This window comes from Apteryx mantelli, unplaced genomic scaffold, assembly GCF_036417845.1.
Source record: "Apteryx mantelli isolate bAptMan1 unplaced genomic scaffold, bAptMan1.hap1 HAP1_SCAFFOLD_154, whole genome shotgun sequence".
Classification (NCBI taxonomy): domain Eukaryota; kingdom Metazoa; phylum Chordata; class Aves; order Apterygiformes; family Apterygidae; genus Apteryx; species Apteryx mantelli.
Window position 1 is genome coordinate 110,293 of NW_027118507.1, and position 16,306 is coordinate 126,598.

General features: G+C 67.8%; 2 protein-coding genes across 2 annotated transcripts in view; both read left to right on the top strand.

Annotated features, from left to right (window-relative positions):
- Positions 1-721: 721 nt before the first annotated feature.
- On the top strand, positions 722-9,502 carry TMEM145 (transmembrane protein 145). Its single transcript, XM_067316857.1, has 15 exons — positions 722-871; positions 2,193-2,267; positions 2,352-2,429; positions 3,444-3,530; positions 3,630-3,731; positions 4,493-4,577; positions 4,859-4,930; positions 5,028-5,096; positions 5,165-5,245; positions 5,847-5,925; positions 6,230-6,323; positions 6,397-6,569; positions 7,161-7,281; positions 7,727-7,924; positions 8,624-9,502. The coding sequence occupies exons 1-15, from the start codon at positions 722-724 to the stop codon at positions 8,849-8,851; spliced, it is 1,692 nt and encodes a 563-aa protein (XP_067172958.1). The 3' UTR covers positions 8,852-9,502.
- Positions 9,503-11,218: 1,716 nt separating this feature from the next.
- Positions 11,219-16,306, top strand: part of MEGF8 (multiple EGF like domains 8) — a 28,830-nt gene continuing 23,742 nt past the window's right edge. Inside the window, exons 1-7 of the mRNA XM_067316845.1 lie at positions 11,219-11,408; positions 12,048-12,211; positions 12,760-12,966; positions 13,438-13,618; positions 14,193-14,281; positions 14,986-15,211; positions 15,661-15,841. Of these exons, the coding sequence (XP_067172946.1) occupies positions 11,219-11,408; positions 12,048-12,211; positions 12,760-12,966; positions 13,438-13,618; positions 14,193-14,281; positions 14,986-15,211; positions 15,661-15,841 (1,238 nt within the window). The remainder of the gene's footprint in view (positions 11,409-12,047; positions 12,212-12,759; positions 12,967-13,437; positions 13,619-14,192; positions 14,282-14,985; positions 15,212-15,660; positions 15,842-16,306) is intronic.

A 16,306-nucleotide genomic window follows, 5' to 3' on the forward strand; every position in this document is an offset into this window, starting at 1 on the left:
CCATGCCGGGGGGGCGGTGGGACGCAGCCTGGGAGACCCCAGGCAGCGCCAACAGGAGCCGGGACCCCCCGGGCTCGGCAGGGCCTCCTGGGGGGGTCCCAGCCTGGCAGCCCCCCGCTGCCCCCACGTGCTGTTTTCGCTTCCCCTCCCGCCTCCTGCAGGACTTTCCCCCCCGGTTTTGATTCCGCTGCTGGCGGGAAGGGTTGGCGGAGGGGGGCGCGGGCCCCCCCAGCCTGTCCCCCGCCCCGTGCCAGGGCACCAGCCCTGGATCTGAACTGGGTTTCACTGGGAGCAGGGTGCTGGGTCGCACTGGGTTATACTGGGAGCAGAGTGCTGGGTTGCACCAGGTTATGCAGAGAGGAGGGCACTGGGTTGCACTGGGTTATACTGGGACGAAGGCACTGGGCTGGTGGGTCCCCTGGACTGTCTCCCCTGCTGGTGCCGGTACCGGTACTAGAGGGGGCGGTACGGGGGGGGCGGTACCGGTGCCGGTACCGGGGGGCGGTGCCGGGACTGGGGGGCAGTGCCGGTGCCGGTGCCGGTGCCGGTGCCGGTGCCGGTACCGGAGGGGGCGGCACCGGGGAGGCGGCGCCAGTCCCCGAGGGGGCGGTGCCGGTGCCGGTGCCGGTACCGGGGGGCGGTGCCGGTGCCGGTGCCGGTGCCGCGCCCGGGAGCGCGCACGGCGGCTCCGGCTCCGGCTCCGGTTGGGGCGCGGACGGCGATGGGCCTGCGGCCGCCGCGGCGGGGCCCGGCGCGGCCCGGGGGGGCGGCGCGGGGGGGCCCCGCGCTGCTCCCGCTCCTGCTCCCGCTCCTGCTCCTGCCCGCCGGCGCCGGGGCCAAGTACGTCCGCGGCAACATCAGCACCAAGGAGGTGAGCGGGGCCGGGCCGAACCGGGCCGCGCTGCATCGGGACCCCCTTTGCACCGGGGCTCCCTCCCCGCTTTGCACCGGATTCCCCGTTGCACCGGATCCCTGTTTTGCACCGGGACCCTCTTTGCAACGGATCCCCCCTTGCACCGGGGCTCCCTCCCCGTTTTGCGCCAGCATCCCCGTTTTGCACCAGGTCCCCCGTTGCACCGGGGCTCCCTTCCCGCTTTGCACCGGGACCCCCATTTATGCACCGGGTCCCCCCCGTTGCACCGGGCCCCCCTCCCCGTTTTGCACCAGGCGCCCTCATTTTACACCGTCCCCCCCCCGGCTCCAGGTCCCGTTTTGCCCCGCGTCCCCCCGTTTTGCCCCGCGTCCCCCCATTTTGCCCCATGACCCCTTTGCCCCAGAGCACCCCATTCTGCACCGGGTGCCCCACGGCACTGGGACCCCTGTGCACCATCCCGGGGGGCACAGGGTGACCCTCCCCTTGGCACTGCCCTGCCAGTACCGAGGCTGTGGTGGGACCCCCAAATTGGCTCCAGTCCAGTCCCCCCAGTCCCATCCTACCATGTGCCTGGGAGGGGGGCAGTGGGGGCACTGGGAGGGGGCACTGGGCAGACTGGGAGGGGGGCAGCTCTTGGCCCGCTCCTGGTGGGAGTCTCCAGCCCCGGGAGTCCCGTTACCCCCAGGGCACGTTTGGGGTGAAATCCTCCGAAACGGGGCCGGACCCTCCCCGTCCCGGCTTCTCTGGGTGCAGGGCCCGGTTTGGGGTCCGGAGGGGGCAATGTGGGGCATTGGGGGGGTCCTGGAGGATGTGGGGGGCAATGTGGGGCTGGAGAGAGGGGTCCCGGAAGGATGTGGGGGGCAATGTGGGGCTGAGGAGGGGGGGTCAATTAGAGGGAACCCCCCCATCTCCCCCCCCCCCGACATTCCCGGCTCCCTTCTGGGCCTGCTCGGCCTGTTGCCTTGGAAACCTGGAGCAGGGCCGTTGCCATGACAACGGCGGGATGTGAGGGTCGTGGGGATGGCGGTGCCCCCGCCGGCACCCCCATGTCCCCCCCCCCAGTGCCCCAGGCCTGGGCCCTGCCGGGAGGCCGCGTCACCATGGTCACGGGGCGATCGGATGGCAGCCGGCTGCCCAGACGCCTGGGTCCCCTTCACGGGGGGGGGGGGGGGGCAGGATGCCTGGGTCCCCAGGGGGCAGCAGGGGGGTGCAGGGGAGCCCCCAGACGCCTGGGTCCCCGGCAGTGGGGTCCGTGGGTGGGCACAGCCTGGCCGCCGGGGGTCTCGGCCACCCCTAACCCCCCCGACCCCCCCCCCAGGACTGGGTGTTCCTGACCCGCTTCTGCTTTCTGTCCGACTACGGGCGCCTGGATTTCCGGTTCCGATACCCGGAGGTGAGTGCCAGGCCTGCTCCCCCAGCCCGGACGCCTGGGTCCCCTCTGCCCGGCTGATCCTCCCCCCATCTGCCCCCCCCCCAGGCCAAGTGCTGCGAAAACATCCTGCTCTACTTCGACGACCCCTCGCAATGGCCCGCGGTCTACAAGAAGGGCAACAAGGTGGGGCCCGGGGGTGCGCTGGGGTCCGGGACCTATATTGGGATCTGGGACCTATATTGGGATCCAGGGGTGCATTGGGGTTCAGGACCTATATTGGGGTCAAGGGGTGTACTGGGGTCTGGGGGTGCATTGAGGTCCGGGACCCATATTGGGGTCTGGGGGTGCATTGGGGTCTGGGACCTATATTGGGGTCTGGGGGTGCATTGGGGTCCAGGACCTATACTGGGGTCCAGGGGTGTATTGGGGTCTGGGGGTGCACTGGGGTCCACAGATGCTTTGGGGTCCAGGATCTATATTGGGATCTGGGACCTATATCGGGGTCTGGGGGTGTGTTGGGGTCTGGGACTTATATTGGGGTCTGAGCATAAATTGGGGATGTGCAGGGACTGGGGTGCATTGCTTCTTGGGGCATATGGGGGGTCGAGGGGTATATTGGGGGGCCGGGGGTATATCAGGGATGTGCAAGATTTGGGGTTCATTGGGGTCTGGGGCTTCATTGGGGTCCAGGGGGATTGGGGACTGTATTGGGGTCTGGGAGTGGATAGGGAATGTGCAAGGTTTGGATTTTTGGGGAGTCTGGGGGGTGTATTGGGGGTCTGGGGGGTGTAAAGAGGCTATGCAAGATTTGGGGTTCATGTGGGTCTGGGAGGTTTGTGGGGGTCTGGGGCTGTGTTGGGGGTCTGGGGGGCATAATAAGGTCTGGGGGGGCATTTTGGGGTGCAGGAGGTCTCTACACTGTGCCTGGGCGGTCCAGGCGCATACTGGGAGTGGGGGGTGATACTGGGAGGGGGGTTATACTGGGGGGGGTGATACTGGGAGCAGGGGGGTGATAACTGGTGCACGTTTGGGGGAGTTATACTGGGAATAGGGGGATGATACTGGGAGGGGGGGTGATACTGGTGCACATTCGGGGGCTGCAGGGTCTCGGCACCTTTTGGGGGGTGTCCGCACGGGGCCGGCTGGGGTGGGGGGGTCCCGTGCCCACTCCCCCCCCTCAATATTCCCCCCATCCAGGACTGCCTGGCGAAGGAGTCGGTGATCCGGCCGGAGAACAACCAGGTCATCAACCTGACCACGGCATACGCCTGGTCCGGCTGCCAGGTGAGCGGGTCTGGGGGGGCCGCGGGGGGGCCGGGGGGGCCATGGCACTCACCGGCCCCATGTTGTCCCCCCCCCGGTGTCTTCCCCCCCCCGGCGCAGGTGCTGCTGCAGGACTCGGTGCGGTACCTGAGCTGCGCCAGTGGCCGCAGCTTCCGCTCCGTGCGGGAGCGCTGGTGGTACGTGGCCCTCAGCAAGTGCGGGGTGAGTGGCCTCATCCTCCTCCTCATCGTCCCTGTCTTCATCCCCTTCCTTGTCTTCTTTCTCGTCTTCTTCCTCGTCCCGTCCTCCTTGTCCTTGTCTTCATCTTCTTCCTCATCTTCATCCCTTCATCCTTTGCATCCTCGTCATCTTCATCCTTATCATCTTCCTCCTTGTCCTTGTCCTGTTCTCCTTGTTCTTGTCGTCATCTTCTTCCTCATCCTCATCCCAGCATCCTTGTCATCTTCATCCTTGTCCTGTCCTTGTCTTCGTCCTGTCCTCCTTGTCCTTATCTTCTTCCTCATCTTCATCCCTTCATCCTCCTTATCCTCATCCCAGCATCCTTGTCATCTTCATCCTCATCCCGTCCTCCTTGTCCTCGTCCCATCCTCCTTCTCCTTGTCCTCGTCCCATCCTCCTTGTCCTTGTCTTCATCTTCTTCCTCATCCTTATCCCTTCATCCTCCTCATCCTCATCCCAGCATCCTCATCATCTTCATCCTCATCCCATCCTCCTTGTCCTCGTCCTGTCCTCCTTGTCCTCATCTTCATCTTCTTCCTCATCCTCATCCCTTCATCCTCCTCATTCTCATCCCTTCATCCTCGTCCCATCGTCCTTGTCCTCGTCCTCGTCCCTTCATCCTCCTCATCCCTTCATCCTTGTCCTCACCCCTTCATCCTCATCCTCATCCTGTTCTCTTGTTCATCTTCACCCCTTCATCCTCGTCCCCATCGTCCTCCTCATCCTCCCGTTCCCGTGCTCAGGGCGACGGGCTGCAGCTGGAGTACGAGATGGTTCTCACCAACGGGAAATCCTTCTGGACCCGGCACTTCTCCGCTGACGAGTTTGGTGCGGCCTCAGCCCGGGGGGGGGGGTCTGCAATGCAGGGGGGGTAACTGTGGGTCTGGGGGTTGCAGTGGGGGGTTAACTGTGGGGTGGAGTGGGGGGGTTGCAACGCAGGGGGAGTAATTGTGGGTCAGGGGGCTCCAATGGGGAGTAACTGTGGGGTGGGGTGGGAGTTTGCAATGCGGGGGGGTAATTGTGGATCTGCACATGGGTGTTTTGGGGGGGTACCTTGTGGTGGGGGCCGGGGGGGTGAGTCCCAACCCTCCTGCTTGCCCCCCCCCCAGGCATCCTGGAGACGGACATCACCTTCCTCCTCATCTTCGTCCTCATCTTCCTCGTCTCCTGCTACTTCGGCTGTGAGCGGGGGCTGGGGGAGGGGCTTCACCGGGTGGGGGGGGTCCCGGTGCTGCCAGGGGGGTCCCAGTGCCGACCCCCCCCCCGTGTCCCCCCCAGACCTGCTGAAGGGCCGGCAGCTGCTGCACACCACCTACAAGATGTTCATGGCGGCGGGCGGCGTGGAGGGTGAGCGGGGGCTGAGGGGGTGTGGGGGGGGCGCGGGGGGGCCCCGCTCACCCCCCCTCTGCCCCCAGTGCTCAGCCTGCTCCTCTGCTGCGGCTACTGGGGCCAGTACGCCTGCGACGGCGTGGGCAACGCCAGCCTCAAGATCCTGGGTAGGTGCATGGTGCTGCACACGCAGCTCCTTGTACACTGTGTGCATGCATGGCTCCTCGTGCACGGTGCTGCACGCACGGCTCCTCGTGCACTGTGTGCACGCGTGGCTCCTTGTGCACCGTGTGCATGCAAAGCTCCCATGCATGGCGCTGCATGCGCAGTTCCCCATGTACCACGTGCATGCACAGCTCCTCGTGCACCGCGTGTGAGTGCAGCTCCCTGTGCATCGTGTGCATACACAGCTCCCATGCACGGTGATGCGTGTGTGAGAGCAGCTCCCTGTGCACTTCATACATGCATGGCTCCCATGCACGGTGCTGCACATGCAGCTCCCCATGCACTGCATGCATGCATGGCTCCTGTGCATGGCCCTGCACATGAGAGCGTGGCTCTGTGCACAGCCCCAGGTGCACGGTGCTGCGCATGCACACGCGGCTCCCCGTGCCCTGTGCATGCCTGGCGCTGCAGGTGCAAGCGCAGCTCCCGTGTGCGGCTGCACGTGCGAACGTGGCTCCCATGCATGGCTGTGTGTGAATGGTGCTGCACGTGCCAGCGCGGGGCCCGTGCACACGCCGTGCCCAGCCGCCCTCTCGCCCCCAGCCAAGCTGCTGTTCTCCGTCAGCTTCCTCATCTTCCTGCTGATGCTGATCCTGCTGGGGAAGGGCTTCACTGTCACCAGGTACCGGGGGGCGCCGGGGGGCAGCCGTGGGGTGCAGGGGGCAGCCCTGTGGTGCAGGGGATGGGTGGGGGGTGGCTATGGGGCTTGGGGCTAGCTATGGGGTGGCCAAAGGGGTGCAGGGGATGGCTATGGGGCAGCTATGGGGTGCCAGGGCCAGCTATGGGGTGGCCATAGGGGCGCAGGGACCAGCTATGGGATGCAGGGGGCAGCCCTGGGGCAGCTCTGGGGCTGGGGCCGGCTGTGCAGTGCCGCCCAGGCGGCCGTGGGGCAGCCGTGGGGTGCCCCGCTGACGGCACTCGCCCAGGGGCCGCATCAGCCACACGGGCTCGGTGAAGCTCTCGGTCTACATGACGCTCTACTCCATCACCCACGTGGTGCTGCTCATCTACGAGGCCGAGGTGAGCGGCGCTGGGGGCCGTGCTGGGGGGCTGCGCCATGGGGCCGCCCTGCTCACCCTGGCCCCCCGGGCAGTTCTTCGACCCCGCGCAGGTGCTGTACACCTACGAGTCGCCAGCGGGCTACGGGCTCATCGCCCTGCAGTTCCTGGCCTACGTGTGGTTCTGCTACGCCATCCTCATCACCCTCAAGCAGTTCCCCGAGAAGCAGCCCTTCTACGTGCCCTTCTTCGCCGCCTACACACTCTGGTGAGCACACAAGGGAGGGCGCCGCCGTGGGGGGGGTGCACGGGGGTGCGTGGCAGCACGGGTTTGCACAGGGCTGGGGTTTGCACGGGGATTCACGGCAGCACAGCTTTGCACGACAGGATGGTTTGCATGGGGCTGGGGTTTGCACAGCAGCACGGCTTTGCACGGGGCTGGGGTTTGCATGACTGCATGGGTTTGCACGACAGAATGTGTTTGCACGGGGCTGGGGTTTTGCACAGGGATTCACAGCAGCACGGCTTTGCACGAGGCTGGGGTTTGCATGGGGCTGCGGTTTGCACATGTTTGCACACTGGGATGGGTTTGCACAGGGCTGGGGTTTGCAGAGGGTTGCACAACAGGACAGGTTTGCACGGGGCAGGGGCTTGCACGGGGTTGCACAAGGGGCACAGGCATGCAGGAAGGCACACAGGTTTCCACGGGGTTTGCACGAGAGCGCAGGTGTGCACGAGGGGGTGTGGGTTTGCATGGGGTGTGCATGAGGGTGCAGACATGCACGAGGGTGTGCACAAGGGTGTGCACGAGGGTTCAGGCATGCACGAGGGCGCGCACGAGGGTGCTCCCGGCCACCAGGTTCTTCGCGGTGCCGGTGACGGCGCTGATTGCCAACTTCGGGATCCCCAAGTGGGCGCGGGAGAAGATCGTCAATGGGATCCAGCTGGGAATCCACCTCTACGCCCATGCCGTCTTCCTGGTGAGCCCCCTGCGCCCCACAGTGCACCCCCAAGGGCCCCCCCGGGCCCCACAGAGCCCCCCCGGGCCCCACAGGGCACCCCGCACCCCACGGACCCCTTCTGCCCGCACCACCTCCCTGGGGAGCCCCCAACCCCGGGATGAGACCCTCTTGTAGCAACCGCACCGATCCGTGGGGCACCCTGCTCCATGGGGCATCCCAGGCCATGGGGCAGCCAACCCATAGGGCATCCTGAAGTACAGGGCACCCTGACCCATGGGGGACCCAAACCCTAGAGTGCCCCAATGCCTGGGACACCCCAATCCCTAGGGGACCTGGACCCATAGGGCACCCCGATCCATGGGGGCCCCTGACCCACCAGACATCCCAGTCCATGGGGGAACCTGACCCATAGGGCACCCTGATCCATGGGGCGCCCCAACGGGCTGTGACTGACGTCCCCCAGGTGATGACGCGGCCCTCGGCGGCCAACAAGAACTTCCCCTACCACGTGCGGACGTCGCAGATCGGCATCGTGGAGGAGGGGGCAGCGGGTGCCAAGTTCCCCCACCACGTCTACGGCAATGTCACCTTCATCAGTGACTCCGTGCCCAACTTCACCGAGCTCTTCTCCATCCCCCAGGGCCCTGGCGGTGCCGCCACCGTGAGTCGGGGACCCGGGATGGAGGGGTCTCCAAGACCTCAGGATCCTGCAGCTAGATGGGGTCCCCCCCAACCTTGGGGTCCTGCAGATGGATGGGACCCCCCCATAGCTGTCCCTGCCCTGGGATGGAGGGGGTCCCAAGACCTTGGGGTCCTGCAGCTGGATGGGTCCCCCCCATAACATCTGGGCCCTGCAGATGGATGGGGACCCCCATAGCCCAGTGGTCCTGTAGTTGGATGGGGTCCCCCTGTAGACTTGGGGTCCTGCAGGTGGTTGGGGTCCCCCCATAGCTGTCCTTGCCCTGGGACAGAGGGGTCCCCAAAACCTCGGGGTCCTGCAGCTGGGTGGGGACCCCCATAACCAACCCCAGAGCTGGAGGGGGTCCCCCCATAGCTGTCCCTGCCCCAGGGATGGTGGAGGTCCTCCCATAGCCTTGGGGTCCTGCAGCTGGATTGGGACCCCCAACCTTGGAGTTCTGCAGCTGGATGGGGTCCACCCATGACTGTCCCTGCCCCAGGGATGGTGGGGGTCCCCCCATAGCCTTGGGGTCCTGCAGCTGGATGGGGACCCCCCATAGCTGTCCTTGCCCCAGGGGTGGTGGGGGTCCCTCCCTAGCCAGCCGTGCCCCCGGGGGTCCCCTGTACCCCCACACCTGGGACTCCCCCCATGCCCACCTCTCTGTGTTCCCCCCCCCGGCAGGCACGGAAGCAGGTGGAGGAGACGCCAGTGGCAGAGCGGGGGCCCCCCGCTGGGCGCGTGGTGACCACGGCAGAGCTGGGGGCCCCCCCCCGGGCGCCCCCCAAGGGTGCGGGGCCAGGGGGCGAGGGCCCGCGGCCCCCCTGCCAGCTGCAGGCCCCCCAGCTGGCCGCCCACAACGGCTTCACCGAGTACTTCAGCATGCACACGGCGGGGGCCCGGCACTTGTAGCCCCCCTGCCGCGGGGGGCCCCGGGCCCTGCCCCACGGCCTCCCCAGATCCTGCCCCACGGGGCCCCCACCTCCTGTCCCATGGGGTGCCTGGATCCTGCCCCAAGGGACCCCTGGATCCTGTCCCAGTGGGACCCCAAATCCTGCCCCATTGGGATCCCCCAAGTCCTGTCCCTTGGGGTCTCCGAATCCTGCCCCAAGGGACCCCCAAGTCCTGCCCCAGTGGGACCCCAAATCCTGCCCCATTGGGAGCCCAAAATCCTGCCCCAAGGGACCCCCAAGTCCTTTCCCAAGGGGTACTCAAATCCTGCCCCAAAAGGTCCCCAAATCCTCCCCAAATTCTTCCCCAGTGGGACCCCAGATCCTGTGCCATTGGGATCCCCAGATCCTGCCCCCAACGACCCCCAAGTCCTTCCCCAGTAGGACCCCAAATCCCGCCCCATTGGGATCATCCCTGCCCCATAGAAAGGTCCTAGCCCCCCCCAGTCCCCGGCAGGATGAATGTGGGGCGCCCCATCCCCCCATGCCGGGGGAGGGGTTCAGCACTCTTGCCCCCCTTTGGTCCCCCCACCCTGGGGCGCAATGGGGCCAGGTCTGCCCCCCAGTGGCCCCCCCCAGCCCCCCATTTCTGGAAAGAAGGATTTTGCCAAAATAAAGAGGATTCTCGTGTTTCTATGGGGCTGTGGAGTGAGTGGGGGGGGGGCGGGACACCGGATCCAGGGGTCCATGGCACCGGGGGGGGGGGGGGCGGACACTGGGGACCCTGGGGGTGGGGGGGCTGGACGGGGGAAGGGGCTTGGGGTTGGGGGGCTGGGACCTGGGGGTCCCTGGGGGCGGGGGCCGGGACACGGGGGGTTCTTTGGGATCGGGACACGGGGGTCCGTGCGGCCGGGACACGGGGGTGGAGGGGGGGGGGGGGCAGCAGGACGCCTGGGTCTGCCGCCGGGGGCTGCAGTTGCTCCTCCCCGCCGCGGCGGCTCTGTGGCCAGCACAGGCCGCTCTGGTCGCTCCGCTCGTTGGTGCGGCGGTGGACTGGGCCGCTCGGCGACCTCCTCTCGCTGATCCGCCACCGCTAGGGGCGCGCTAGCCCCGCTCTCTTCGCCGCGCGGGCCGCTCCGGCCGCCGTGACGCGCCAGGTCCTCCGAGGAGGCTCTGCTCTAGCCTCCGTCCCTGTGGCACAGCCCACCCCGGGCCCAGCTAGCCCTCTCGTTCCTCCAGGGCGCCGCTCTAGGCCCGCACCAAGCCTCGCTGCTCCGCTCCCCCAGCGCGCCGCTCTCGCCCCGCCCCCCCCTCCGCTCTGGCCCCTCGTCTCACTGCTCCGGGACCGGGACTCCGCCTCCGCCCTGAGGAGCCGCTGCGAGCGGGTGAGGGGGGAGGAGACCCACAGGGGATCTATAGGGGATCCATAGGGGCCCTACAGCGGCCGGCGGGACCCCGCATCCCCCCCCCGCCGGCCCTGGACCCCCTCCAGCCCCCCCCAGCCCGTCTGGACCCCTGCCGGGCCCCGAGCAGCCCCTATAGACCCCGGCAGGCACCTATGGACCCTGTAGGCCTCCCGTGGGCCCCTATGGGCTCGTATCGGGGTCTCTAGGGGGGTCTGGCGGCGCCTGCAGGTCCCTATGGGCCCCCTGTGTAGGTCCCTGCATGCTGTAGACACCCTAGAGATCTGTGTGGAGGGTGTGGGGGGCCCTATAGCCCCCCCACAGAGGATCTTATCCTCCCTGTGGGGGTCCCTTATGGGGTTAGCAGGCACCTATGGGGCAAGGGGTCCTTGTGGGGTCCCTGTGTGGTCAGAAGGCCCTTATGGGATGTGTGTGAGGTCTCTATGGCTCCCTGAGGGGCAGGGGGTCCCTATGGGGTCCCTATAGGGTTAGTAGGCCCCTATGGGGCAGGGGCTCCCTGTGGGAGTCCCTATGTGGTTAGCAAATCCCTATGGGGCAGGGGGTCCTTATGGGGGTCCCTATGGGGTTAGCAGGCCCCTGTGGGGCAGGGATTTGCTATGGGGTCCTTATGGTGTTAGTAGGCCCCTATGGGGCAAGGAATCCTTATGAGGGTCCCTATGTGGTTAGCACATCCCTATGGGGCAGGGAATCCTTATGGGGATCCCTGTGGGGTTAGGAGGCCCTTATGGGGCAGGGGCTCCCTATGGGAGTCCCTATGGGGTTAGCACATCCCTGTGGGGCAGGGGGTCCTTATGGGGCTCCCTATGGGGTTAGCAGGCCCTTAAGGGCCAGGGGCTCTCCATGGGGCTGGCAGGGAGGGCCCCGCGGGGCACGCGTGGGGCTGGCAGCTGCGCAGCACTCACCCTGCTGCCCTCACAGGCGGGCATGGAGCTGCCCCTGCGCTGAGCCCCCCCGGCCCCCCGGCCATGGCGGCCCCCCTGGCGCCCCGGGGCCCCCGGGCACTGCTGGCGCTGGTGCTGGCGCTGAGCGGGGTGCGCGGGGCTGGCGCTGGCGACTGCAAGGGACAGCGGCGGGTGCTGCGCGGCCTTGCCGGCTACGTCAGCGACGGCCCCGGCAACTACTCCGTCAACGGCAACTGCGAGTGGCTCATCGAAGGTGACACGGGGACGGGGCACCCCCGGGGGCTCCCACGGCCCCCCGGAGACACCCCAATACCCCTGGAGCACACCGGGGTCCCATCGTGCCCCTATAGCCCCTGCTAGAGACACCCCAGCACCCTATAGCCTCCCCCAGGGTCCCCCTAGTACCTCTATTGCACTCCCTAGGGTCACCCCAATACCCCTGGGGCACGTTGGCTTTCCCCAGCACCCCTCTAGCCCCCCCGAGACACCCCAGCAGCCCTATAGCCTCCCCCAGGATCCTCCCAGTATCCCCACTGTGCTCCCCAGAGACACCCCAGTTCCCTTGGGGTCCCCCAGGGTCCCCCAGTTCCCCTATAGCCCCCCCAGAGACACCCCAACACCCCTGGGGCATGCTGGGATCCCCATGTGCCCCTATAGTCACCCCATGGGCACCCCAGTACCTCTGGGGCCCCCCAAGGCCCTCCCCAGTCCCCCCCGCATTGCCCCCAGTCCCTCCCCAGTCACTCCAGGGCTGCACCATCCCCAGGTCCTCGTGGGTCGGGGGGGGACGATGGCAAGGTGTCACGGTGGCCTGGGATGGGGCACAGCTGGGACCCCGCAGGGCTGGGGCTGGGGGGGGTTGGGGCCCCCCCTGACGTCCAGCGGCCCCCAGCACCCAGCCCACGGCACCGGGTGCTCCTCACCTTCACCTTCATGGACACGGAGTGCACCTACGACTACCTCTTCGTCTACGATGGGGACTCTCCCCACAGCCCCCTGCTCGCCAGCCTCAGTGGGAGCACCCTGCCCGCCCCCCTCGAGGCCACCTCGGGCAAGGTGCGGGGGCCGCGGCGTGCCGGGGGGGGCAGCTGCGGCCATGCAGTGGTTGTGGGGTGCAGGTGGTGCAGCTGCAGCAGGGGGGTAGTTGTGGGGTGCAGAGGGAGCTGGGGTTGCAGCTGCAACCAGGGTGTGGTTGTGGGGTGCAGGAGGAGCAGCTGTAGCGGGGGGGTGGTTGTGGGGTGCAGAGGGAACTGGGGGGGCAGCTGTGGCCAGGGGGCGGCTGTGGGGTGCAGGGGGTGCAGCTGCAGCAAGGGGATGGTTGTGGGGTGCAGGGGGAGCTGGGGGTGCAGCTGCAGTGGGGGGGCAGCTGTGGGGTGCAGGTGAGTCCATGGGGCAGTTGTGGGGTGCAGGACGAGGCTGTGGAGCAGCTGTGGGGTGGCTGTAGGGCGCTGGTGAGGTTGTGGGGCACTTGCAGGGTGCCAGCAAGGCCACAGGGAGCTGCGGGGTGGCCTTGGGGCAGCTTGGGGGGGCTGGTGAGGCCATAGCATGGCTGTGGGGCAGCCGTGGGGTGCCCGCCCTGACGCCGCTGCCCCCCCCCGCCCCAGATGCTGCTGCACCTCTTCAGCGACGCCAACTACAACCTGCTGGGCTTCAACGCGACCTACAGCGTCTCGCTGTGCCCCCGGGGCTGCTCGGGGCGGGGGGCCTGCGACCCCCAGGGCCGCTGCACCTGCCAACCTGGCTGGGGGGGCCCCGCCTGCGCCCAGCCCCACTGCACCGCCTACTGCCAGGCCCACGGCGCTTGCAGCCAGGTGGGGTTGGGGACGGGGGGCCACGGACCGCTGGGGATGGGGACGGGGGGCCACAGACCACTGGGGATGGGGACGGGGGGCCTGGACCAGCAGGGATGGGGACGGGGGACCATGGACTGCCGGGGACAGGGCTGGGGGGCCACTGATCACCAGGGATGGGGTGGGAGCAGCAGGGATGGGGCTGGGGGGACCCGGACCTGCTGGGGGTGGGGTGGAAGCACCAAGCAAAGGACTATGGGGCCCCCAAACCCACCAGGGACCCTCAAACCCACCATGCATGGGGCTGAGGGACCCCAAACCTGCTGGGAACAGGGCTGTGGGGTCCCCAACCCCCCCAGGACCCCTCAAACCCACAATGCATGGGGTTGAGGGACCCTCAAACCTCCTGGGGCCGGGGCTGCCGTACCCCCCAGCGGTGCGGGTGCCCGTGCGGGCGGCCGTGCCCCACAGCGTGAGCCCGTGTCCCCGCAGGCCTCGGGGCGCTGCGAGTGCCAGCCGGGCTTCGTGGGCCAGGCCTGCGACCTGGCGCTGGGCGAGAACCGGGGTGGCGGGCGCTGGTACAACGTCAGTGATGGTGACCCCGGCTTCCGCCCCCGCGCCGCCGCCGCTGGCGCCTTCCTGCCCCACAGCGGCGCCCTCTATGTCTTTGGGGGTGAGTGGGGGCCGCGGGGGGCTCTGAGGGGGGGATGTGGGGCCTGGCAGGTGGGATGTGGGGCTGTGGGAGGCTGGGGGGCTGGGGGGGGCTGGGGGGAGGGATGGGGCAATGGGGGGCTATAGAGGGTAATATGGGGGGGATATGGGGCCATGAGGGGCTATAGAGGGTCATGTGGGGGGATATGGGTCTGTGGGGGGTTGGAGAGGGCTATAGAGGGGGATATGGGGCCATGGGGGGCTGCCAATGGCTGTGGGAGGGGGTGGGGGGCTGTAGAGGACTATGGGGGAGGATGTGGAGCCGTAGAGGTCTGTAGGGGGCAGACAGGAATTGGGGGGGGCCATGGGGCTGTGAGGGGGCCCTAGAGGGGATTTGGGGCTGGGGGGGCCCATAGGAGGGCTATGGGGTTATGGGGATCCATAGGAGAGACATGGGGCTGGAGGGGGGGATATGGGGAGCTTTGGGGGGAGCTGGGGAGCTGTGGGGGGCAGGGGTTGGGGGCTGGGGTCTCCCTGTGGGGCAGGGGGTGCCCCCCGGCCCAGGGTGGGGGGGCACCGATGGCCCCTTCCGCCAGGGTTGGATCTCAACGCGGCGCTGGGCGACCTCGTCATCTACAACTTCACCACCAACCTCTGGGCCCGGCTGGAGCTGAGCCCCGCGCCGGTGCGTACGTGTGGCCGGGACCCCTGGGGGCCCCCCCCAAACAAGCCCCCCCAGAAAGAGGCTTCTCCTGCCCTTGCTGCCTGTCTTCCCTGGTGCATCTTCAGGAAGGTTTCCCTTCCCCTAGGAATCGCTTTCCCTGCGGTTACCCCCAGAAACACCCCCTTGTCCTGCAACTGCTCCCTTCTTTCCCACTGCCCCCTGGAAACAGCCCCTTTGCCTATGATTATGCCCCCACGACTACCCCTTTCCCTGCAATTGTTCCTCTTTCTCCCAAATATCCCCTGAAAACATCTCCTTTCCCTGCAATTACAGCCCCACAAATACCCTTTTTCCTGCAATTATTCCTCTTTGTCCCAAATACCCCCTGGAAACAGCCCCTTTTCCTGCAACGACACCCCCGGGTATACCATTTGCATTGCAAGTCTCTCTCTCCCCAGAAACACCCCTGGAAACACCTTTTGCTGCGGGAATACTCTCCCCGCAGAAATGCTTCCGTTCCCCGCGGTTCCTCCACGCCCCGCATTAAGCCTCTGTCCTGCAAAGATGCTTTTTCCTTTGCGACAGTGCTTTTTTCTCAAGGCATTCCCTGGAAATTCCCGCGCCCCGTGTAGCCGCCCAGGCCAGGGATCCCCCCCCTCCCCTTTCCCCACTGCTGCTTCGCAGGCCCCCCCAGCCCCCGCAGCGGCACTGACGCCTCCCCGCAGGCGCCGCGGCACTCGCACGTGGCCGTGCGCTGGCGCGACGCCCTGGTGCTCAGCGGTGGCGAGCTGGCCGACGGGGCGCTGGCCCGCGACGTCTGGCTCTTCGCCCCCCGCCTGGGGCACTGGCAGGAGCTGCAGCCCCCCAACGGCACCGGCGCCGGGGCCCGGCCCCCCGGGCTGGCCGCCCACGCTGCCGCCGTCGTCGACGACTGGCTCTACGTCTTCGGAGGTGGGTGGCGGGGCCGGACGCCGGGGCCCCTCCCGGCTATGGGGGTCTATGGGGTGGGCGAGTGCCTGGCTATGGGGGTCCCGGATGCTGGGGCCCCTCCCGGCCAAGGGGGTCCATGGGGTGGGCGGGCTCTTGGCTATGGGGGTCCTGGACACCTGGGTCCCTCCTGGCCCCAGGGGTCTATGGGGTGGATGGGCTCCTGGCTACAGGGGGTCCCGGATGCCAGGCCCCCTCCTGGCCATGGGGGTCCATAGGGTGGGCGGGTGCCTGGCTATGGGGGGTCCCAGATGCCTGGGTCCCTCCTGGCCAAGGGGGCCTATGGGGTGGGTGAGTGCCTGGCTATGGGGATCCCAGACGCCTGGGTCCTACTGGCCCTGGTGGGAGGCAGGTGCCCGGCTATGGGGGTCCCAGACACTGGGGTCCCTCCCGCTGAGCCCCTCTGCCTGCAGGCCGCACGGCGGAGGACGTCTTCTCCTCGCAGCTCTTCCGCTTCGACCTGGAGACGTGGCAGTGGGAGATGGTGGTGCCCTGGGGGGGGAAGCCCCCCACGGCCGCCGGCCACTCCATGGTCTTTCACGCCCCATCCCGCACCCTCGTGGTCTACGGGGGGCACCGGCCCTCCACGGCGCGGTATGGGGCTTGGGGGGAGACCCAAGGGACCTGGGGGGGCTGTGGGGACCTTGGGGGGATCTTTGGCCATGGGGTGGCCCCATGGGGACACTTGGGGACCCTGGGGGGTCTGTGGTCATGGGGTGGCCCCAAGGGATCCTCGGGAGGTTGTGGAAACCTTGGGGAGGTCTGTGGCCATGGGTTGACCCCATGGGGACACTAGGGGACCATGGGGACCATGGGGTGGCCCCAAGGGACCCTTGGGAGGTTGTGGAGACCCTGGAGGGGGGTTGTGGCCATGGGGTGGCCCCATGGGGACCCTGGGAGGGTCTGTGGCCATGGGAGGACCCTGTGTGTGGTGGGGTGCCCCAGGGGGATGTCCCTGTCCCACATACAGCCCCATCCCCATGTCTGGGGTGTCCCTGCTCCACATCCCGTCCCCGTGTCCCATCTCCGTGTCCCATCCCCATTGCCGTGTCCCATCCC

What these genes read in the sequence shown, in the direction of transcription:
- TMEM145 (XM_067316857.1), top strand. Translation starts at nt 722, where the DNA reads ATGGGCCTGCGGCCGCCGCGGCGGGGCCCGGCGCGGCCCGGGGGGGCG. An exon ending in CTTCTCCGCTGACGAGTTTG is followed by an intron (nt 4,578 to 4,858) that starts GTGCGGCCTCAG and finishes CCCCCCCCCCAG; the next exon opens with GCATCCTGGAGACGGACATC. An exon ending in AAGGGCTTCACTGTCACCAG is followed by an intron (nt 5,926 to 6,229) that starts GTACCGGGGGGC and finishes GCACTCGCCCAG; the next exon opens with GGGCCGCATCAGCCACACGG.